The sequence below is a fragment of the Geotrypetes seraphini genome, chromosome 7 (genome assembly GCF_902459505.1).
Source record: "Geotrypetes seraphini chromosome 7, aGeoSer1.1, whole genome shotgun sequence".
NCBI classification, from domain to species: Eukaryota; Metazoa; Chordata; class Amphibia; order Gymnophiona; family Dermophiidae; genus Geotrypetes; species Geotrypetes seraphini.
This window is the reverse complement of record NC_047090.1, coordinates 111,950,248-111,974,800: the sequence shown is the minus strand read 5'-3', so window position 1 is coordinate 111,974,800 and position 24,553 is coordinate 111,950,248. Positions and strand designations below refer to the sequence as shown.

Below are 24,553 nucleotides of genomic sequence, written 5' to 3'. Positions count from 1 at the left end.
CCTACTAGTCCTACTTGACCTCAGCGCGGCCTTTGACACAGTCGACCACCACCTCCTCACATCCAGACTCTATGACCTCGGAATCAAGGACACAGCCCTCCAATGGATCACCTCCTTCCTCCATCAAAGGACCCAGACCGTCCTACTAGGAACTCACAAATCTCGCCCCAAGCCTATAAAATATGGTGTTCCTCAAGGCGCCCTTCTATCCCCCCTCCTATTCAACCTCTACATCAGGCCTGTCATTGATATAGCGCAGAAATATAGCATTAAAATCCACTCTTATGCAGATGACATCCAGCTGCTCCTCCCACTAGGTGAGAACCGATCGTCCCAAATTACTAACCTCCAACATTGCCTCTCCGATATGAAAACTTGGATGTCAAACAACAAACTTCAACTAAACGCCACTAAAACAGAACTCTTATGGATCAGGAAAAAAAGCACCAAATTCACACGTCCTACCCTAGCATGGGACTCCACTCTACTAACAGCAACAGATCAGGTACGCAGCCTAGGAGTAACCTTAGATGGACACCTATCCCTATCCGCCCACATATCCCAAGTAATCTCCACCTCCTTCTACTACCTCCGCCAACTGAAAAAGATCAAACCCTACATCTCCACACCTGACCTCGCCCAACTCCTCTACGCATATGTTCTCTCCAGAATGGATTACTGTAACTCCCTATTTAATGGACTAACCAAAAATAATCTCAAACGCCTCCAACGTGTCCAAAATGCAGCTATCCGCCTCCTACACAACCTCAACTACCATGATCCCGTCTCCCCTGCACTCTGCGCTGAACACTGGCTCCCAATTAGCCAACGCTGTGCTTTCAAGGCCCTAGCAGTAGCCCACAAGAGAATTTATGCCACCACCCCCTCCTACATAAAATCTAAGCTTCCCATCTACACCCCCACTCGCACCCTCCGCTCAAAATCGGAAATACGCCTATGCATTCCCCCTGGAAGGTCCCTCCTCTCAGAAACTGCCCGCAAACGATCCTACAGCCACTTCATCCCACATCTTTGGAATAAACTCCCCCCCCAACTCAGGCAACAGAACTCTTTATTGACATTCCGTAAAATGGTAAAGACCCTCCTCTTCAACAAAAGATCTCCCTCAATCTACACCCCCCCTTAAACCCCACCTCTCTCTTCTCTCCTCTATTTAACTTCTCCTAAATTTCAGTATAGACCTCTCTTAGACTGTACTCTGATAAATTGTCTGTACTCTGAAAAATTGTCTGTAACCTGATAAATACTGCACAATCTTGTATGTCCAAACATCTAAACCTATTGCACATTTATTTGCCTAACTACTTCTACTATGTATGTTTACTTGTAGACCGTTCTGAGCTACTGGGAGAACGGGATATAAATCTAAATAAATAAATAAATAAATAAGAGAAAATGCCGGCACGGAACTTTTTTTTTTCCAAAATGTTACTGAGGGAGAAGCGTGTCAATGGAGGAAGATAGCCAGGTGGAGTGTCATTGGGAGAAGCTGGTGGTGCTGGCGCAGCAGCTGAACCCCCATGGGCGGGAGAGCGGAATGGGAGCCGTATTGGGCGTGGGCCGCAGTGAGAGCCATTTCAGGCTGCATGCAGCCCATGGGCCATATGTTGTACAGGGCTGGTGTAAGAACATAAGAATTGCCATACTGGAATAGTCCAAAGGTCCATGAAGCCCAGTATCCTGGGTATCATTCACAAAGAGGAAAACCTTACCAGACAGCCCTTCAGCAATATCACTTACAAAAATGTTGAAAATAACTGGTTCAAAGAACCAAGTTTTGCAGAACACCACTGGTAACATCCTTTACTCAGAGTGAACTCTACTCAACTACCGTATTTTCACGTAGATAACGCGCACCCGTGTAAAACGCGCACACGGGTATAGCGCGCGGAAAACACAAATTTATGTACAGAAATTTTTATATACCGCGCACACCCGTATACCACGCATGCTGCCCGACTCTCCTTTCGCCCGCCCCAACTCTCCTCTGGCCACCCCGACTCTCCTTTCGCCCGCCCGACTCTCCTCTCCCCCTTGAAGTCCTGTCCCCACCCTGAAAGCCTCTGCCTCCCCCCCCCCCCCCGATGTCCGATTCACACCCCCCCCCCCGCAGGACCGCTCACACCCCCACCCCGAAGGACCGCTCGCAAGCACTCCCACCCAAAGCCCATCCCATCCGTCCCAAAGCTCCGCCCACTGGTGGGGCCTAAGGCGCCTGGGCCAATCAGAATAGGCCCGGGAGCCTTAGGTCCCTCCTGGGGGCGGGGCCTGAGGCACATGGGCCCAACCCAACCATGTGCCCAAGGCCCCGCCCCCAGGAGGGACCTAAGGCTCCCGGGCCTATTCTGATTGGCCCAGGCGCCTTAGGCCCCACCAGTAGGTGGAGCTGTGGGACGGATGGGCCAATCCGGCCTCATTCCGTCGTTGGCTGCCTGCCGGACAGGCGGGTTTGGCTCCCGTCTGTCCGGCCAACTACACAAAGGTATGGGGAAGGGGGGTGGGGGGTGTCGTGGGGGTTGTCCAGGGGGGTTGCGGGTCGGCTGGGGGTGCGGTCGGAGGTTCTTGGGGGGGGGGGGCGGTCGTTGGGGGGAGGGGAGTTTGCGTCGAGGGCAGGAGGGCCTGGGATCCCTCCTGCCCGTAATGTAGTGCGGGGTGGGGGTAGGGGGTCGCCGTGGCCAGGAGGGTTTGGGCTCCCTCCTGGCCCGATCGTGTCGGGGGTGCCGCCGTTGGCTGGAGCAAGAGGGCTTGAGCTCCCTCTTGCCCCGATCGTGTCGGGGAGTCGGCGGGGCAAGAGGGCTTGACGTTAGAGAAAGGGGGAACCGCCGGAAGAGGAAGCAGCAGGCGCAGGGCTCACAGAAGGGCCAGGACCGCCAAAAGGAAGCAGCAGGACACCGGTAGGAGCTTCTACATGATGGGGGGGGGGGTGCGGGTGGGAGTGCGTGCGAGCAGTCCTTCGGGGTGGGGGTGCGTGCAAGCGGTCCTTTGGGTGGGGGTGCGAGCGGTCCTGCGGAGGGGGGGTGAATCGGACGTCGGGGGGGGGGGAGGAACTATGTAAAAAAAATTTATATAGCGCGCTCATGCGTATACCGCGCAAGGTTATGCACGGTTTGTAAAAACACGTATAACGCACGCGTTATATGCGTGAAAATACGGTAGTTCCTAACCCAGCCAGTCACTTTAGGGCCCATATCGAGGAAGTTTATTAGTCGTCTAGGCAGAATCATGTCAAAGGCTGTTAAAATCTAAATACAGTACACTCCCCTGAAATTCATGGGGGTTCCGTTCCAGAAACACCTGCAAATTTCAAAAAACCACAAATGTGGTTTAGGAGCTGGTCTAAGGTAGGAGAGGGCAGCTGGCATGCTGGCGGGTGCTGAAAATCAATCTCAGTATTTTCCGACCGCCTCTTCCTGGTACTAAAGTCAGGCCACATCAATCAGGAGCTGCTTTCACAAGCTAGATAGATAGCGTGTCAAAGCAGCTCCTGATTAGTGTAGCCTAACTTTAGTACCAGGAAGAGGCGGTCGGAAAATACTGCGAATTACTGAGTCCGCAATTCGCAGGGGTTTACTGTACACCACATCTAGCACTCTCCCTCAATCCAATTCTCTAGTCACCCAGTTAAAGAAATTAGTCAAATTTTTCTGACACAACCTGCTTCTAGTAAACCATATTGCTTTGGATCCTGTAATCCATTAGATTCCAAAAACGTCAATTCTTTCTGTTTTAAAAGTGTTTTCTATTAATTTATTTACCACAAAAGTCAGACTTTCCAGCCTCTAGTTCCTAAGCATTTCCTTACTTACACTTTTGTAGAGAAGGACCACATTTGCCCTTCTCCAGTCTTCTGGGACTACTCCAGCAGGGCTACCAGAGCTTCTCTAAGTTCCTTTATATTTTTGGAATGTAAGCTATCCAAGTCCCATCGCTCTGTCCACCTTTAGTTTAGCTAGCTCCACACCAACACAGGCCTCTGAAAATTGTTCAGGATCACATCTCCATTCTTATTTGTGTTCTCTTGGGTGGAATGTCTCCAAGTGGGTTAGTTTTGTGCATACCAAGACAGGAATGACCTCACTCTTAAGTCAGGGCATGTGGAGTACAATCCCAGACTCTCATATTTAAAGTTAATGTTCACCTTAGTACTTGAATTGTGCCCAAGAGAGCTTCTTTATGGAGTTTATAAGATGTAACATGTGTAGGCAATTTATCCAAGTGTGCTTGCAAGTTCTTTTTTATTAAGCCTGTGGCAATCAAAATGATGGAAAACATTTCTATATCTTTCTACCACACCTTTCCCAGTTTCAGACCTCATCCCCCAGCACCTGAGAATCTTCCCTTTTTCACATGATCCACCAAGCAATTGCCCAGGACTGATACCTCTATAAGTGATGCCATTCTCTTTTGTTGTCCTGCTCCATGCCCTCCATGCCCACAGAACAAAAATATATGATAGACAATTCTACTTTTATCAGCTTCTACATATTCCTCCCCTTCACCCGAGTCTCACAATGCTATTTTTGCAATTCCTCCCATCACTAACATATTTTAAAAATGTCTTGTCTCCCTGTTTTACCATAATGGCTATTTTTTATTCCATTTCCAACTTTGCTTTCTTGACTACTCAACCAACTTCTCTCAGCTTTTCCAAATATTGTTGCATGTCTTCCTCTTCTGTGATCTCTTGTAGTTTATGAAGTTTAACTTTTGTTTTTCCTTACCTTTTCAGCTACTACTTTTGAGAACCAAAGTGGCCTTTTCCTCTTACTTTTATTTACTTTCCATACAAAAGTTTTATTGCCCTTCAATAGCTCCTTTCAGTTTTGTCCACAGCTTTCCTACTTCAAGATGTTCCCATCCAGACAATAACTCCATAAGATAATTCCTCATCTGAACAAAGGGGGGTTTTTTGTTGTTTTTTTTAAATCTCAAACCTTCACTTTTGAATAATCCCTCTCCACACCAGAAGAGGTGCTATGAGAGATCTTCCAGAGATGGAAGGATGTACACTGATAAAACTTTGCTGGGAAATTGCTTGCAAACTTGGAAAAAGGGAGACTTGAAGCTAAATAGGTAAGCCTCACCATTCTACCACATTTCTTTCAAGGGGTGAATGAACATGTGGATAAAGGTAAGCCAATCGATACTGTGTATTTGGATTTTCAAAAGCCATTTGACAAAGTAGCTCATGAAAGACTTCTGAGGGAATTAGAAAGTCATGTGATAGGAGGTAATGTCTTATTATGAATTAAGAACTAGTTGAAAGACAGAAAACAGAGAGCAGGGTTAAAAAGAGATTAGATTCTTACCTTGATAATATCTTTTCCAATTGATAGGAATGGTATGCTGAACCTTAGGGTACTCTGTCCATTCTCAAGAGGATACTGCAGAAAAATATCAATCATAGCTTTGAAACCTCCTCCTTCTCCCAAGAGTCTGTTACCCCCCCTTCAGTTCGTTCCAAAGCATGCAAGAGCTCTAGCGTAAAAGATAGAAGGACAGACATGGGGAACTCACCGAAACCAAGGTTCTGATCTGCTCATATAACATTATAACAGTCAATAATGAAATTGTAATGTATAAATGAACAAACATTACTAATGAACAGTAAAACATCAAATAAAAGCAACAGCTTGAATATTAGCAGAGCTCAACTCTCTTTTGAGATTCTATTTACAAACTGATTCTGAACCCACAGTCTGACCAGCAGAGAAGTCTTAGCTATGGAGAGGACCATGAAGCATAGAAATCAGGCACATCAGAAATTATCGTATGGGGGGATGGGGGTTCAACATACCATTGCTATCTACTGGAAAAGATATTACCAAAGTAAGGATCTAATCTTTTTCCAGTGCAATAGGAATGGTATGCTGAACATTAAGGATGTACCTAAGTAATCCCCGAAGACCCGGTGGGAGATAAGCCTACTTTCAGTACCAAGGATCCAAAATTGGAATCCTCGAGTGCTGCCACATCCACCCTATAAAATTTAGTGAAAGTATGTAAGGAGAACCATGTTGCAGATCTACATATCTCTTCTGGAGGCACTGCCCACGATTATGCCCAAGAGGAGATTACTCTTGGTCAAATGTACTTTCAATGACCCTGGCGTTTGTTTGCTGCAGACAATGTAGGTGGAGGAAACTGCTGTCTGAATCCACATGGTGACCTTGGAGGCTGGTCTGCCTTGAGTTGACTCTTTGGTAAGACAAAGAGATGGTCCGCTAGATGAAACTCAATTAGTCACTTTCAGGTAATGCAACTCTACAAATGTCCAGCAGCTTTAAAGCTTTGTCTTTCTTCTTAGAATCCATAGGTTGAAAAGCTGGTAGACTGACTTCCTGGTTGATGTGAAATGCTGAAAACACCTTCTGGAAAAAGGAAGGTACTATATGCAAGGTTACTCCCATTTCTGTGATCCTCAGAAACAGTCCTCCATCATGACAAAGCTTGCAAATTGGAGACCCTTCTGGCCAAGGAACACTTCTTTGATCTCAAGATTTATGAGAGAAGCTTCCTCCAAAGGCTCATATGGGGCCCTCTGAAAACCCTCTAACGTGATGTTGAGATTCCAGGAAGGGATCTCGAATCAGCAGCCTGAGCCTCAGGGCTCCTTTGAAGAATCTAATAATGCATTCTCTCTCAAACTGTGTGCCCCAAAGATATTCCAGGTGGTGTCACGAGAGATTCCAGAATTTTACTTTTTTTTTTTTTTAATTCCCTTCATAAATATACACTAGAATAGATGACATGTATGCCACATAAGTAAGAGTGTGTCAATGTTATCAGCATCTGTGTGCGTTAAGGATACAACCGCCCTTCTTTCCACCCAAAAGTGGGTGGAAATGTTGTTGCATCTTTTGCAGCGAAGATACTTTTTTTTTTTTAAACACCCCACCCCCACCCCATCGTACCTTTTTAAAGGCCCACACCCAATACGGCTCTCCCTAGAGTCTGTGAGCGCTCGGCTGTCTTCTTGGCTTCCCCCACAGCGTCCTCCTGATTCCCCCTTTAATTAGGCTTGCGATGGGCGGGGCCTTACCGCCAAGCTGCTTCCCGCACCCAGCGAGAGAGGTTGTCTTCCGCGCTGTGACCGCTGCTGAGCTAATTACGGCAGCCTGTAAAGTGAACCTAGCAGGTTGCCATTGGTCTACGAAGCACATTGCCTCTACCACGGTCCCGCCCCTGACATCAGAGAAGTGGCAGGACTGCGATAGAGGAAATGTGCTTCAGAGGCCAACGGCAGCCTGCTAGGTTCACTCTGCAGGCTGCCGTAATTAGCTCAGCAGCGGTCAAAGCGTGGAAAACGACCTCTCAACAGAAAAGGAGAGCTGTGTCTCCCCCGATCTCCTGCCCAAGGTAGCGAGCAAGAAAGAACAATGCTGGGGAGGTGATGAGAGCCTGCCAACTCCAGAGCATGCATTCAGACCCAGGCAGAAGCTGCAGCCCTCTACTGCAAGGGCTTCTGCCACCCATTCCAGCTCAATCCAGCATTGTCTGGGAGCCGGAGACAACGACCTCGCAGGAAGCAGTGAGGGTAAGACCCCACCCATCGCGAGGGCCCCAGCGGGATGCTGGATCTGTACACTGGGGGGGGAGAGAGACCTGGAGGGGCGGGAAACAGATTTGAAGACAGGGCAGATGCTGCACTAAAGGGGGTAGAGAGGGGAGGAGTCAAAATGTTAGAGACAGAGACAGACTGCAGAGTGGTGGAAAGATTCTGGACCAGGGAGGGAGGGAGCAAGGAAGGAGAGAAAGGGAGAGAAGCAGAGAAATACCTGGAAGAAGGGAAAACAAATGTTGGACATCGGGGGGGGGGGGGGTTGGTTAGCAGAAGAAAGAGAGAAAAAGAGAGAGAGAAAGAGAAGACAGGAGGCAGATGCTGAACTATGGGAGGTGCAGACAGAAGAGACAGAGGGGGGAGAGACCCTGAGGAAGAACAGAGAGATGCAAGATCATAACAGAGGAGGGAGACCTGGAACAAAGGTGGTGGTAGGTACAAAGGAGAACTGACACTGGATCTAGAGAGGGTAAGCAGAGGGAAAAGAGATAGAGACCTGGACCCAAAAGGGATGGGCCTGGATTGTGAAAGAAATATAGGATGCACAATCAGAGAGAAAGTCCAACCAGAAAGTAATTAAATCACTAGAAAAACAAAGGTAGGAAAAATTATTTTATTTTCAATTTAGTGATCGAAATGGGTCAGTTTTGAGAATTTATATCTGCTGTGTGTATATGAATAATGAAAGGAAAAAATTGCATTATAATTAGTAGGGGAGGAGGGACAGGGTGCAGAGCCTGGCAAGGAGTGTGGGATTGAGTGCAGAGCCTGGCAGGGAGTAGAGAATGACACGGTGGCGGTTTACCCGCGGCCACCGCATTTTAGCCGCGGGTCACCCGCCGAAAACGGGGAAGAAAACTAGCAGTCGCTGCGGCGACGGGGACAAGGCCATTCACCGCCCGCGGGGCGGTGAATGGTCTTGTCCCCCGCAGTGAGGCATGAAGGATCGCGCGGTCCCCGCAGCTCACACCCGCCCGCCCAATCGATTCCAGTGTCCAGCCAGCTCTCTCCCCTCTCCTCACCCCAGTCCGCAGATCCTCCTCCTCGGCGACCCGCACGCTACCAGAGAGCCGCGCACACCCGCCGCTGCTCAGCCTCGATCTTCTGCTCTGACGCAACCGGAAACAGGAAGTTGCAGCAGAGCAGAAGATCGAACACTGAGCATCCGCGCGTGTACGGCTCCCTGGGAAAGCGCGCAGGTTGCCGAAAAAGAAAACCCACAAACCAAGGTGAGAAGGGAGAGAGCCAGCCAAACACCAGGATAGACCGGGCAGGCAGGTAGTGGCCGCGGGGACCGTGCGATCGCTAGTGTTCCCGGCTCAAATTGGAAGGAGGGAGTGAAAGGAAAAAGGCTTATATGGATGCAGCGGGGACGGTGACGGGGCGGTGAATGGGATGGCAGTGGCGGTGACGGGGCGGTGAAAGGGATGGCGGTGACGGTGACGGGGCGGTGAAGGGATCGGCGGTGACGGGGCGGTGCAGAGGATGGTGGGGCGGTGACGGGGACAGATTTTTTCCCCGTGTCATTCTCTAGCAGGGAGTAAGGAGGGCTGGGTGCAGAGCTGGGTGTATGTTAGTATACAATTTTCGTTTAGAATGGGGTTTTTTGTTGTTTTCCTACTCTAAATCTAGTGTGTGTCTTATGGTCAGGTGCATCTTACGGAGCAAAAAATACGGTAATTTTATTTTTATTTAGTATTTAATCTAACATGAACAAAACAATCAAGGCTTTGTTACCGTTTGGATTTTATCTTTGCAAACTTGGAATTTCAGCTCTGACAGAAATTAAATTTAAAAAAAGAGAATGTGGTGGATGATGAAATGCAAGTTTGCTTGTCGACTATCAAGCCGAAAATCTACCACCTCCTAAAAAGGAGGCGGTAGTGGCTAGCGCGCTCGGGAATTTAACGCGCGCTATTGCGCGCATTAAGGCTCTAACACACCTTTGTAAAAGAAGCCCTTAGTGTGCCACAGCTAAAAAAGTTTGAGATAATATCTAGGTGAGGAATCAGGAGACCCGTTTCTCTCAGCCTCTAAAGCAGGGGTGTCAAACTCAAATCACATAAGAGGCCAAAATCTAAAAGGCTAAGTCGCGGTCCAATTTTTTATTAAGATACTTAGCCTTAGTAGAAGTATAGGGTTACAATCTCTCCAACCCCACGCTGGCTCTATGGCGTAAACAAAATAAACAAAAAAGGTTTTTCCTCTCTCTTTTAGGTCCTAGTTCACGCTCTGACAAGATACACCAGCTCTGACAGGATACACATTTCAAATCTGACATATTATAATCACAAAATAGAAAATAAAATTATTTTTTCTAACTTTTGTTTTCTAGCCATTTTGTTTATCCATTATCTTGGCCCCAGTTTCTCTTTCTGCTTTTTGTCCATCTTCTAATAATTCTCTTTCTAGTGTCTGCTATTTTTTTCTCCTCTCTTGTTCCATGCCCTCTTTATGTCCATCTCCAATGTATTGATTTTTCCCTTTCAGCTTTCTTAACTTTTTCTTTTTTGCCTCTGTCCACTCAAATCTTGCCCTCTTTGTCACCCTCCTTCTTCTTAAATTTTCAGCTACCTCTCAATGCTCCATCTTCTCTCAGTCCCTAGTTCTCCCATCTCACTCTTTTCCCAGCTTCCTATTTCCTTCTATCCACTCCCCATTACCACATCTCTCCTCCTCTCCCCCCATGGTCCAACATTTTGCTCCCTCTCTTTTCTGTTGTTCTTCCCTCCCCTCCTTGATGCTTAACAATGAGATGGAAGGAGGGGGAAAAAAAATATGCTGCATCTCTCTCTCTCACTTCCACCCCCCAGGTCCAATATTTCTCCCTCCCTTCCATCCCCAGATCCAACTTCTCTCCCTTTCTCTTCCCAACTGCTCTCCATACTATCTCTCCCCTGCCTCCCTCCAGTCCACCATTTCTCCCTTTCTCTTCCCAACAGTTCTTCTTTCAAGTATCTCTTTCCCTCTTCCTCTATAAAGTTATTATTATTACTACACCACCCCAGGTCCAACTTCTCTCCCTTCAGACCACTGCCCACCATCTCTCTCTCTCTGACCTCTGTTTCTGGTTCCATAAGCTCTCTCCCCATGCCCAATCTGGCACTGCTTTTAATACCCTCAACCTTCGTACTTAAAAACCAAAAACAGTCCCGGAGGCTTCCTTAGTCCAGTATGTCTTCCCCTTCTCTCTGCACCAGTCTGATGTCACCTTCACCTACTGTCACGCTGAAAAATCTGCTGGCCTCGGAAAGCAGGAAGGGAAGCTGTGAGCAAAGTTGTTGAATCACTGCCAAGGCAGGCAGATTTTTCAGCACGACAGAAGGTGAGGGTGACATTGGACCATCATGGAGAGAAGAGGGAAGACATGTTGGGTCAAGGGGACCACCGAGAGCCTTGGGGCCGGGTCATGAGAAGGGGAAATTCCCGGACCATGACTCCAAGGCCGTGAGCACTGCCGCAGGCCACATAAAACACCCATGCAGGCCAGATTCGCCCCTTGGGGGCTTGTGTTTGACACATGTGCTCTAAAGCAAGCCAGGCCTACCATTTGCACTTTAAGGGATGCCACTGCTAATCCCTTATCTAGGCCCTCTTGAAGGGAGTCCAGTACAGATGATACTGGGGTTTTGTTTGGCTCCAGATTCTCCTTATTGTTAGCACTGAAAAGTATTCCATTCCTTGGCATATGCTGAAAGAGTGAATGGTTTCTTTGCCTTCAGTAGGGTGGTAATGACCACTTCTGAATATCTTTTCTTAGTTAGCGCCACGTGCTCAAGAGCCATGCCATAAGACCACAAGCAAAGTAGATCTACTAGAGCAATCAGCCCCTGTGTGAGCAAGTCCAAATACACCTGGAGCCAGAGACATTCGTGCACTGGTAAGTGTACTAGATCCACATACCAAGGATGCCTGGGCCACAGGCATCCCTGGGTGAGATGCTATGCAACAGACAACCTGGCCTATCAGGAGGCATGGAGGAAATATATAGTAGTTCGGACTTCGACTGTGGTTGCACCAAAGCATCCAGCCCTGCACTTCTGGTCTCATATCTTCGGCTGAAAAACTGAGGTGCTTTCTTGTTGCCAGCCGTTGCCATGAGATCAAACTGATGCCCTCAACGTCCTACAATGTCTTGAAATGCCCACAGGGCCAACGACCACTCTCCCAGGTCCAATGTCTGTCTGCTGAGGTAGTTCACTTGCATATTGTCCGGCTACGTGTGCCACTATGGTCAGCAAATGCTTTTCTACCCAAGCAAATAGTAGTTTTGTCTCTAGTTGGAACAATGTGCTTCTGGTGCTTCCCTGCCAGTTGATACAGGCCACTTCTATGGTACTGTCTGAGAATACTTTTACGGATCTGCCTTCCAGCGCCGACTGTAGGTTTTGCACAGCCAGGCGGAACTCTCTCAGTTCTAGCCTATCGACCACTTCCGCTGGGATAGTGTCCATTTCCTTTGTACCAGGTGATCACTCCAGTGTGCACCCCAGCCGAACATGCTGGCATATGTTGTCAGTGTGACCCAGGAATCGATCTGAAGTGAAATCCCTTTTGTTAGAGACTGTGGGTGAAGCCACTAGCTCATGCTGCTGCGAGCAGCTTCCATCAAGGGTAAAGGAGCTTATAAGGAATCTCTCTGAGGAGACCAACGAGACAATAACGCATCCTGAAGTAGACACATATGCACCCTTGCCCAGGGAACTACTTCTATGGCAGCTGCCATCAAGTCCAGAACCTGTAGGTAGTACCACACTGTAGGCGTTGGCTGCGACAGTAGGTTCATAATTTGCCTCCAAAGCTTCTGCCTGCACACCTCTGGTAGAAAGACTCAGCCTTCCACTGTGTTGAAGAGAACTCCCAGGTATTCCAAAGACAGAGTTGGGACTAACTGGCTCTTTAAAAAGTTTACAAACCAGCCCAGACTCTGCAAAGTTTTCACAACTGCTGTCACTGCTCTTTCTCCCTCTTCTCGAGGGGGCTCTGTTGAACCAGTCATCTAGGTATGGATAAACTAGCCAGCTCGCCCTGCGGTGATGAGCTGTTATCACCACTGTCTTGGTGAACATCCGGGGCACTGTTCCCAGCCCAAATGGTAGCATTGAGAATTGATAGCGGTCTCCATGAAATCTCAGGAACTTTCTTGTGTGCTAGAAAAATGGGAATGTGAAGATAAGCCTCCATCAAATACATGGTGGCCAGAAACTCTTCTACCTGGGCACCTGCAATGACAGATCTCACTATCACACGCACCCACTGCCTGATCAACAGCATGCGCCTGGCGGAGATGGAATATGCGGAGATTCTTGCCATGACTCTACTTCATAAAGTGCGTCAGTCACATAGTCCACCCCTGTGAGCATGAGCTGAGGTAATAGCTCAGCCACTGCCATGTCCAGGGTTTGCAACCATGAGTGGCAGGTACGTGCTATGAAAGAAACCCTTAACTCTTAGGGCCTGGGCCTCAAACTGCCTCTGGAGGACCATATCCACTCTGCAGTCCTGTGTATCTTCGCTGGGATCTTTGAGCTGTCAGTCACACCTCCACAAAATGACCATCAACCCCCTGACCTTTCAGGAAAAAAGGGGGAGAGATGAAACACAACCAGCACCATAAGTACCCCCAAAAGAATGTCATTATCGCCTAAACAGCCTGCGCTTCAGTCCCTGAGCTCTACTAATCTTCAGAAGACTGGCTGAAACGAGTCCCCGAAGGATACACCTGCAGATTTAAATTATTCTGCTCCTCTCCATGCAGGCAGAGTAGCGTCTTATCAAAAGGGATCTCTGATTTTATGAAAAAGACAGCACCTAGAGTGAAAGTCCACAAAACTATTGCAAAATAAAAAAGCATCAGAAGACACCTTTCATGCTCATCTTCAGAAAAAGAAACTGGAGGGTGCGGCAGACTCATGGGAGAAGAGGAGGTTTCAAAAGCTGTGATTGACATCTTTCTGCAGCAAGCTCGCGAAAATAGACATTACCCTAAGGTTCAGCATAGTATTTCTATTGCACTGTAAACTCACTTAGGACTAACTTTTACCTACTTAGGATCTCTGATATGGAATCAGCTTCCTCTTATGAACAGTTGAATCAGAGATTTAAGATATTGCAGATTTCTCAAAACATCTTTTTCTGGTTTAACTGCCCAATAGTTTGGGTTTTGTTTCTCTCCTTTTTAGAACTACTGCACTAAAATTTATAATTCTCTCATATGTTGAGGTTCTCTTGATCTGTAATCTACATTGAATCCTACTTGATAAGAGGCAAAATATAAGACTAGGAACTCAACTAAAAGATCAATCATATTGTATATATGAGACTAGACTTTCCACACACAAAAAATATAGTTACATACATATGTATAAACAAAGGATTTGTAAAGATATCTATTTTTGACTATTTATCATTTATCTATGTGAACATTTTAGTTCACATAGATAAATGTGGCATATAGATGATGAACATTTCTAAATAACTAAAAAAAACAAACTTACAGCTGAGCCAGGTGCCATAATGCCCATAGGTACAGGAATCATTGGTGTGCCTAGGAAGAAAAAAAGAAAAAAAAAGTTAGTTATATCAAATATCCGACCATTGTGTGAAAAAATATTTAGAAACAAGTAGAGAAACAGGCAGACCATGGCTCATAAAATTATTTCCAACCCTTCTGCATGTCAAATAAAGATGTGGGAGGGATGTCCATGTGCATTTGTGAGTTGGTGTGTTTGTGTCTCTGACCAGAAGACACCAAAATATTTCAAGATTACACATACTAAGTTTTGTTAACCACCTCGACCTACTTGTTCAGACTACATATTAAATAATAATTCTAATACTGATTCTACATTTCAAGGGAGAAGGTCAGATGTAGATACTGATGTGAAACCATATGCATGGCTGTGGAGTCAGAACACAAAATCTTTGACTCCTTTATTTATATATCTATATAGACGTACTATATGCAAGTGTGGCTTCTTGGGACATCATCCACGGAGTCCCAGTACGGACAGTGCAAAAGTGTACTGTCGCTTTAAACTTCTTCAAAAGTCTCGAGACTGCCCATACCGTGCATGTGCCGGTGGCTTCCCGCCTGAAATCAGCTCACGGAACCATCAGTTCAGTAAAAAGCTAAGAAAACAACTAGGAGAGGTGGGAGGATTGTAAGAATATCTGCCTGCTATCCCTAGATAACACCTGTTACTTGTAACTAACTATGCTTTTTCCAAGAACAAGCAGGCAGTATATTCTCACAGATGACACTCCCTAGCCAACAGTGAAAAGCTGGAAGGAAGTTAGCATCTAAACAGAGAATAAATTTTGTAGAACTGCTTGGCCAAACTGACTATCCCGTCTAGAATGATTTTCCAGACAGTAGTGGGATGTGAAAGTATTAACTGAGGGCCAAGTTGCTGCTTTATGTCCTCAATTGGAGTGGAACGTAGATAAGCTATTGAAGTTGCCATTGCTCTAACAAGACCTTCTAGAAGCAGTCCAGCCTGATGGAGAAACAGTCTGCTAATCATGTAGAGATTGTTCCTTTGGTTACAGGAGTTCCCAGTTTGTTAGGATCAACTGACAGGAACAGCTGAGTGTAAGTTCTATGAGGCTTGGTCCAATTCAGGTAAGCCAAAGCATGTTTAAAGTTCAATGTGTGGAGAGCAGTTTCACCAGGATGGGAATGCAGTCTTGGGAAGAAGACAGGCAGAATTATAGAATGGTTGAGATGAAAGTCAGACTACTTTTGATAGGAATCTGGGATGAGTGCGAAGGGCAACTCTATCAAGATCAAATGTTGTATAGGATGGATCCGAGACAAGTACTTGAAGTTCACTAACTCAGCATGCAGAAGTGATGCAGATTTTAAAAAACTACTTTACTCATATTGTAATATTGTAATGAATGAATATAATTTTTTCCCCTTAAATATGCACATGAATACTCTTCAAACTTTCTGGGGTATAACCTGACACATATCCAGGAAGGGGGAGGGGGGTGGGGATGTTTTGGTTTTCTTTTTAGTGTAATCATTGTGGGGATGGGGGATGTTATTATATGTTTTCTTGGATTGAGTGAATGTTATTGAATTGGGAGGGATAGTGGATTTGAAATAGAGTTTTACCGAATGTTAAGTGATGTATTTAAGAACAAATTGATGTTATATGTTTCACTTTTTGTAAGTGTTAAAAATGAATAAAGAAGTTGTTTTTTTTTTTTAAAACCCCAAAACTACTTTCCAAGTGAGGTACTTGAGAGATGAAGTCACCAAAGCGAAGAGTACAATATTGAAATCCCAAGCAAGGGATGGAGGAGGTCTGACTGGAGATTTAGAATGAAGTAAGCCTTTCATGAACCTGGAACCCAACAGGTGTGTAGCCACAGGTTTACTGTTAAGAGGTATATGAAAAGCACTGGTGGCACCGAGATGCACCCTTACTGAAGTCATTTTTAGACCACAGTTAGAGAGATGTAAAAGATAATCCAGAACTGATGACAGAGGACAGGTGTCTAGAGGTAATGCTTGTTGGTGATACCAAAGGGTAAAACTAGTCCACTTCAAATGGTTAACAGCACTGTGTGGACAGTTTTCTGGGAGCATCCATTACAGCTGATACTGGAGCCAAGAGAGAGCTTCATCTATCCGTTGGGAGAGAGGTACCATGCTGTGAGTGTTAGAGAACGTAAATTGGGATGGAGAAGGGACCCTTCGTTCAGTCAGCAAAGTTGGAAACATTTTCAGTAGAATGGGTTCCATTACACCGAGTTGAAGGAGAAAACAGGGTTTGTCTCGGCCACCTTGGACTTATGAGGATCATGATGGCTGGCTTCTGTCACAGTTTAAACAGAGTCTTTCCTATTAGAAGAATTGGAGTGAATGCATAGAGAAGTTTGTTTAATACAGGAGGAAAGCATCTGTCTCCAGATGATGAGGAGTATAGTCTGGAACAGAAGTGAGGATGTTTGTGATTGCTCAGAGACGTGAAGAGATCTATTTGTGGATTCCCCCAGGATTGAGAAGATCTGATGCAATACAGTTGAGCTGAGTGACCACTAGTGAGGTTGAAGGAATCTCCTTGATCTGTCTGCCAATGTTTTGTTTGCCTGCTAGATATACAGCCTTGAGAAAAATGTTTCACAGAATTGCATAATTCTTGGCAGAGCAGGTGAGATCCCATACCCCCTTATTTGTTTACATCAGGGGTGTCAAAGTCCCTTCTCGAGGGCCGCAATCCAGTCAGGTTTTCAGGATTTCCCCAATGAACATGCATGAGATCTATTTGCATTCACTGCTTTCATTGTATGCTAATAGATTTTCATGCATATTCATTGGGGAAATCCTGGAAATCTGACTGCATTGCGGCTTTTGAGGAGGGACTTTGACACCTCTGGTTTACATAGTACACGGTTACTTGATTTTCTGTCTGAATCAATATTTCTTGGTTAAGAAGGTGATCTTGAAAGGTCTGAAGAGCATTGTGAATCGCTCATAGCTCTAGAACAGGGATGCCCAAATGGTCGATCGTGATCAAACAGTAGATTGCAAAGGCAACGCAAGTCGATCGCATTGCCTTTGAGATCTTGTTCTTTAACATAGAAATATAGAAATAGACGGCAGATAAGGGCCACGGCCCATCCAGTCTGCCCACCCCAATGACCCTCCCTATCTATCTCTGCAAATAGATCCCACATGTCTATCCCATTTGGCCTTAAAATCTGGCACGCTGCTGGCCTCAATGACCTGAAGTGGAAGACTGTTCCAGCGATCAACCACCCTTTCAGTGAAGAAGAACTTCCTAGTGTCACCGTGCAGTTTCACGCCCCTGATTTTCCACGGATGCCCCCTTGTTGCCGCGGGACCCTTGAAAAAGAAGATATCTTCTTCTACCTCGATGCGGCCCGTGAGATACTTGAATGTCTCGATCATATCTCCCCTCTCTCTACATTCCTTGAGTGAGTAGAGCTGTAACTTCCCTAACCGCTCCTCGTATGGGAGATCCTTGAGTCCCGAGACCATCCGGGTGGCCATTCTCTGGACTGATTCCAGTCTCAGCACATTCTTTCTCTCTCCCTGCCTCCCCAAGCCAAGCCAGATGCGTACAAGCGCCAGACTCACAAGCCTTTACTGCCAACATCAATTTTGACGTTGGAGAGGAAGTTCTGGGCCAGCCAATCGCGGCCTGACTGGCCTGGAACTTCCTCTCCGATGTCAGAATTGACGCCGGAGGTGAAGGCTTGTGGGTCCGGCGCTTGGACGCGCCTGTCCTGCCTCGAGGAAGCAGGGAGAAATTGGCGTGGTGGCTTGGGGAGGGAGCAAGGAGAGAGAAAGAATCGGGGAAGTGGAGAAATCGGCGCGATGGCTTGGGGGAGGGCAGGGGAGAGAGAAAGAAACACAGGCAGTCAAGGGGGAGAAAGACAGAAATAAAGAGGGGGCAGGGGGAGAGAGAAAGAAAGACAAACAGGCAGGGGGAGAGAGAAAGTCAGAAATAAAGAGGGGGAGAGAGAAAGAAAGAAATACAGAAAAGGGGAGGGGCAGAAATAAATAAATATTGGATTTACAGAAGAAGGAACTGCAACCACAGACTCATGAAATCAGCAGACAAAAAAGTAGGAAAAATGATTTTATTTTCAATTTAGTGATCAAAATGTGACCGTTTTGAGAACTTATATCTGCTGTCTATATTTTGCACTATGGCTCCCTTTTACTAAACTGTGATAGTGGTTTTTAGCGCAGGGAGCCTATGAGCGTCGGGAGCTGCGAGGGGCATTCAGCGCAGCTCCCTGCGCTAAAAACCTCTATTGCGGTTTAGTAAAAGGGTATACTTGTCTATTTTTGTATAATTGTTACTAAGGTGACATTGCATATTTTAAAGTCATCTGCCTTGACCACTGAAAAAAAAAACAACCCTGAATACAAATGATAATTAACATTTTCTCTGCATACTATGTGCTTTGTGTTTTTTAAAATTTTATTGTTTGTAGATCATTTTGACTTGGTCATTTTAAAAGTAGCTCACAAGCCAAAAAAAAAAGCGTGGGCACCTCTGCTCTAGAAGCTTGATATGTAAAGATTTTTCTTGAACATTCCAAGTGCCCTGAGTGTGAAGGTCGTCTAGATGGGCTCCTCATCCTAACATGGAGGCTTCTGTTAGTATCTTTTGATGTCAAGGAATATAAAATAGTGGACAGATTTGTTGGTATCAACCACCAATGAAGGGACTAACATAGCAGGGAGGTGACCCTAAGTTTCCGGGATAGTCGATCTATGGCTTGAGACCACTGAGAGGCAAAAGTCCACTCTCTGAGTTACATGAACTGTTGAAGTCATGTATTCTAAAAGCTGCATCATTTGTCTTGCAGTGATGGTTTGGAAAGTAGGCACATGTTTGCAGAGATGAAATAGTGTCTAGCCCAGGGGTGGGCAACTCCGGTCCTCGAGGGCTGGAATCCAGTCGGGTTTTCAGGATTTCCTCAATGAATATGCATGAGATCTATTTGCATGCACTGCTTTCAACGCATATTAATTGGGGAAATCCTGAAAACCCGACTGGATTCCAGCCCTCGAGGACCGGAGTTGCCCACCCCTGGTCTAGCCTCTGTTGAAGGAGGTGAGCACAAGCCTGAGTGTGTCCCATAGAGCCCCAATGAATTCTCGATTCTGTTTGAAGATGGGTCTTCTGGCAATTGACTGCAAACCTTAGAAGTTCCAGGAGACGTATGGTTGAGTTGAAGGCTAACTGAGCAGCATGAGGTGGCAACGCCTTGATCAACCAGTCATTGAGATAAGGGAATACATGAAAACCTTAAAATGGAGTATTGCAGCTACTAGAACAAAACATTTTCTGAATACTCTGAGTGCTGATGCTAGGCCAAATGGCAGCAACTTGTATTGGAAGTGATGTGTTCCTATCCGAAATTGAAGATACTTTCTGTGGGCTAAAAGGATTAGAATATGCATGTCGGCTTCTTTGAGCTTGAGAGAGGAGAACCAGTTGATCTTCTCCAAGAATCTTGTTCTCAGACCATCCAGAATTTTTCCTTCACTAAGTATTTATTAAGGGTATGGAAATCCAGAATCACATAGACCTCCTTTCTTTTTCGGTATGAAGAAGTATTTGGAGTAGAACCCATGGCCTCTCTGCAGAAGGGGTACTGGGTCGATAGGGCCGAGAGATCTTGATGGAGACTGGTCTGCTGGGAATTAAAAGAAGACTCTTGGAGGATTGTTTGGGTGTATGCTTCGCAGATGAAGAATACAGCGCTGCCTCACAATTTGTAAGACCCAACTGTCTGATGTAATGAGGGCCCAATGTTGATGGAAATGGATGAGATGTTCCCCGATCAGAACAATGTAGGGTAGAGACTGCAAGATGCTGGCTAAGCTCTCTAGAAGCAGGTCAAAAGGATTGCTGAGTTTTCTGTTGTGGTTGAAGCTGGGTCTTTTGAGACTTCTGCTGCCTTGGATGTCTCTGTGTAGATGTTCTAGATGTAGTGGCAGACAATATGTATCTCCTTCTGGAATAGAAGGAAGAAGAAGTGTGTCTGGGATTGAATTAATGCCTGGGAGGTTGTCTGCTTCCAAAGCCACCAAAGCTCAATGTTAACACAGACTGCTCATGCCTAATGATATTTTGCAAGGCCTCCCTAATTTTTTTCTCCAAAAGCTCATCTCCCAAAGATGGAATGTTGGCCAACTGGTCCTGTACATTTTGATCTAGATCTGAAACCCACAACCAAGCCTGTCTCTTCATCGCTATGGAAAGACCCAGTGCTCTAGAGCAGTGTTTTTCAAACTTTTCACACCCGTGGACCGGCAGAAATAAAATAATTATTTTGTGAACCGACAAACTGAAATTTAAAAAGCACATATCCGCCACGTTTCCGCGAGCTCGGTCCCCGAAAACCATCTGATCCCATCCGCAAAAGCCTCAGTTATGATTTTATATTGAACGTATTTTATTAAAGTATAAAAAGAAACAATATTCTGTACAATTGTCATTTTATAAATACAAATATACAGAGCAAGGACCAACAAAACCCCTGTCTCCTCTCCCATTCATATATATCCCCTCTACTATCAAGAAAACTGAACAAGCCAAATTATTACAGAATGCTACACAGAAAAATCATGCTAACAGAATATTGCTGTCACACATGACAGGAATAGTGTTAGGAGAGAGCCCTAAGCCAGCTGGAAGCTAAAGAAGCACTGCCTGGGCTTTGCAGTCCCCAGTTATGTCTCTAGCAGGATATATATTTCAAATCTGATATATTCTAATGACAAAATAGAAATAAAATGATTTTTTTCTACCTTTTGTTGTCTCTGGTTTCTGCTTTTATCTTCTTTTCACTCTTTTCCTTCCAGCATCAGCCCCTTCCAGAAACTGTCTGTCTCCCCCTGCCATCTCCCTCTAGACCCACCCCCTCCTTTGGTCTGGTATCCATCATCTTCCCTCTGTTCCCTCATGGTCTGGCATCTTTCTCCTTTCATCTCCCCCCCCCCCCCCGTGGTTTTTAGCATATCTCTCTCTTCTCATTTCCTCCGCTCAGATCTGATATCTTTGTCTCCTTCCCCGTTCTCTAGCATCTCTCTCTCCTCTTTCCTTTTCTTCTCTGGTCTTCCTTCTTTATTTTCTGCCTCCGTCTAAATTAAATTCTTACTATGCAGTCCTCAGTTTCCCTCTTTTCACTATGTCTACCCACAGCATGCCACCCTTTTCTCAATAGCGACCTACTGTCCTTTTGATCACTTTTCTCCTCAACAATGAATTTCCTGTCTAATTACTTCTCTTTCTTCTTCCCCTCTTGAAGTCAGTCAATTTGTACCTTTGCTTAATCTTTTGTAAACCGCATAGAACTTCACGGTATTGAGGTATATAAGCTGCTGTTATTATTATTATTTTCCTTCACCCCTTCACTATCTCACTAACTCTATCTTCTTCCCCCATCCAGCATATGTCCTTTTTCTTTATCTCTCCTTCCATCCAGTATGTGTTCTTTCTCCACTTCATTCAGCGTTTGCTCTCCCTTCTCCCCACTTCCATCATCTGCCTTCTTCTCTCTCCCCACTTCCATCATCTGCCCTGTCTCTCCTTTTCCCCCCATTTCCATCATCTGCCCCCTTCTCTCAATCTCTCCATCCACCACAGGCCCATCTCTCTCCCTTCCTCTCACCTTTCTTTCCAATTTTGGCAACAAGATTGGCAACGCCCCCCCCCCCCCCCCGCGATGACACTCAAGATCGGCAACGGGCCTCCTTCTCCCCCCACCATCAACAGTACAGATCGTCAATGCGGTGCTCAGTCCAAAGCTTCCCTGTGACTCGAACTGCCTGGGCAGAAACAGGAAGCTGAGTCAGAGGGAAGCTTTGGACTAAGCACCGCGTTGCCGATCTGAAGTGCTGTTGATACCTGGGGGAGGAGGCCCATTGCCGATCTTGAATTGCGTCGGGGGGGGGGGGGGGGGAGCCACCAATACCGCTCATTGCTGTTGCTGACCAGACGCTGCCAACGGCCCCAATCCGATCTTGTTGACCCTGCACGGACCGGCAGGAATTTTCTGCGGACCGGCACTGGCGGTTGAAGAATAGTGCTCTAGAGCAGTGTCTCACAAACTTTTCTTTAGCTCCAGTACACTAACAGAGCAAATGTTTTTAGTGATTGACACACACACACAAAAGACACGTGGCGCTGCCCTTATCCACCCAAGCCCCGCCTCACTTTAACACCATCCCCACATGAACCTCGTCTCATTTTCCCTGAGCGCACAACTGCATCAAGAGGGCTTCCGAGTATGTGTAGACATCGATGTGATGACGTCGCACATGTGTATCATCATGGTGACATTTGCACATGCTTATAGGCCCTCCAGATGCAGTCCTGAGCTCTCGTGCTGGCAAACATTTACAGAGGCACACTAGGGGCAGAGAAGAGAAGTGCTACAGTGACAGACTTGCATACATATCATCTATTCTTGAATCTCTGGTGGTACATCTGATCGGCATCTACTACCGACCCCCAGGGAAGTCCAAAGAAATTGATGGAGAAATGATGGACGAGATTAAACGCAACTGCAAGGGAGGCAACGCAGTTATCGTGGGTGACTTCAATTATCCGGGGATAGACTGGAACCTAGGCACCTCCGGCTGCGGTAGGGAGACCAAGTTCTTGGATGCTGTAGGCGATTGCTTTTGGGAACAACTTGTCAAGGAAAATACGAGAAGAAATGCAATTCTGGACTTAATTCTAAATGGACAACGAGGATCGGCGCAAGGTGTAGAAGTAGAAGGGAAGCTGGGAACCAGTGATCACAATATGATCCGCTTCAACCTGGACACAGGGGCAAAACATCGATCCAAAACAACGGCCACGGCACTGAACTTCCAAAAAGGGAATTACGAATGGATGAGACTCATGGTGGGGAAGAAGATTAAGAAGAGGATAAGCACTGTAAAAATGCTAGAGCAAGCATGGTCCCTTTTTAAGGACACAGTCACCAAGGTGCAAAATCTATATATACCGCGTATCAACAAGGGATCCAAGAGGAAAAAGAACAAGGAATTGGTGTGGCTCACTGTAGTGGTTAAGGAAGCGATCAGAGACAAGAAGACTTTGTGTAAGGAATGGAAAAGGTCAAAAACGGACAAAAACTGGAAAAAGCACAAACAACATCAAAGCAGGTGCCATAAGGCGGTAAGAGGGGCCAAAAGAGACGAGGAAAAAATAGGCAAGGAGGCGAAAAACTTCAAAACATTCTTTCAAAATATTAAAGGGAAACGACCTGCGAAGGAAGCGGTGGGGCTGTTGAATGACCATGGATTAAAAGGAGTGCTAACAGAGAACAAAGCCATCGCCGACAAACTGAATACATTTTTTGCGTCTATATTTACCGAAGAGGATATACACAACATATCGGAAGCCGACAGGCTATATGCTGGAAATGAAGACGGAAAACTGACAGGGTTGACGGTCAGTCTAAAACAGGTATGCAGGCAGATTAATAAGCTTAAAAATTATAAATCCCCAGGACCAGATGGCATACATCCGAGGGTAATCAAGGGCTATAGCTGAACTGCTTCTACTAATAGCCAATCTGTTGATCAAATCGGGAAGGACTCCAGAAGACTGGAAGGTGGTGAATGTTACGCCGATCTTCAAGAAAGGTTTGAGGGGCGATCCTGGAAACTACAGACCGATGAGTCTGACCTCAGTACTGGGAAAGATGGGAGAGGCGCTGATAAAGGGGAAAATACCCTCCAGGGATTCAAGACAAAGTTAGACAAGTTCCTGATGAACCGGAACGTACGCAAGTAAGGCTAATTTCAGTTAGGGCACTGGTCTTTGACCTAAGGGCCGCCGCGTGAGCGGACTGCTAGGCACGATGGACCACTGGTCTGACCCAGCAGCGGCAATTTTTATGTTCTTATGAAATATCTTCTTAGCACACTACTGTGCTGTGGCATACAGTTTACAATACGCTGCTCTATATGTTACATCAAAGGCATCGAAAACTGACTTACTCATAAACTTCCTGGTCTGCAATATATTGGTCGTAATGTGCTAGAAATTGGTAAGTTGTGCATCAGGGATATATTTCTTATATTGAGACAATTGCTAAATCAAGGATTTCAAATAGGTCATGTAAAAACTATAGCTTAGGATGTGGCTGTTCTAAGCATGGAATTTTGAAGTAAACGACGCCCAAACTTGTCCAAAGTTCCTCCCTCTTGTCCTGGAGGAGTGTCAGCTTAAGTTCTAGAGCAGGGGTGCCCACACTTTTTGGGCTTGCGAGCTACTTTTAAAATGACCAAGTCAAAATGATCTACCAACAATAAAATTTAAAATAACTCAAAGCACACTGTACGCAGAGAAAATGTTCATTATTTATATTCCGGGGTTTTTTCAAAGAGGTCAAGGCAGATGACTTTATGCAATGTCACCTCAGTAACAACTATACAAAAATAGACAAATATAC

The 24,553-nt window shown here is 45.9% G+C and overlaps 1 protein-coding gene across 9 annotated transcripts in view; it reads right to left on the bottom strand.

The window, feature by feature from the left end:
* Positions 1-24,553, bottom strand: part of RBM25 (RNA binding motif protein 25) — a 285,496-nt gene that overhangs the window by 240,261 nt on the left and 20,682 nt on the right. For 7 of the 9 annotated variants that reach the window (XR_004540227.1, XR_004540229.1, XR_004540228.1 and 4 more), the window contains exons 3-4: positions 14,080-14,129; positions 5,331-5,405 (exon numbers count right to left, since the gene is read on the bottom strand). Coding sequence is in view for 6 of the 9 variants with exons in the window: in XM_033953497.1 (XP_033809388.1) it covers positions 5,331-5,405; positions 14,080-14,129 (125 nt within the window). In the remaining 3 variants the exon portion in view is untranslated. The remainder of the gene's footprint in view (positions 1-5,330; positions 5,406-14,079; positions 14,130-24,553) is intronic. The other 2 variants (XM_033953491.1, XM_033953492.1) reach the window with 1 other exon arrangement.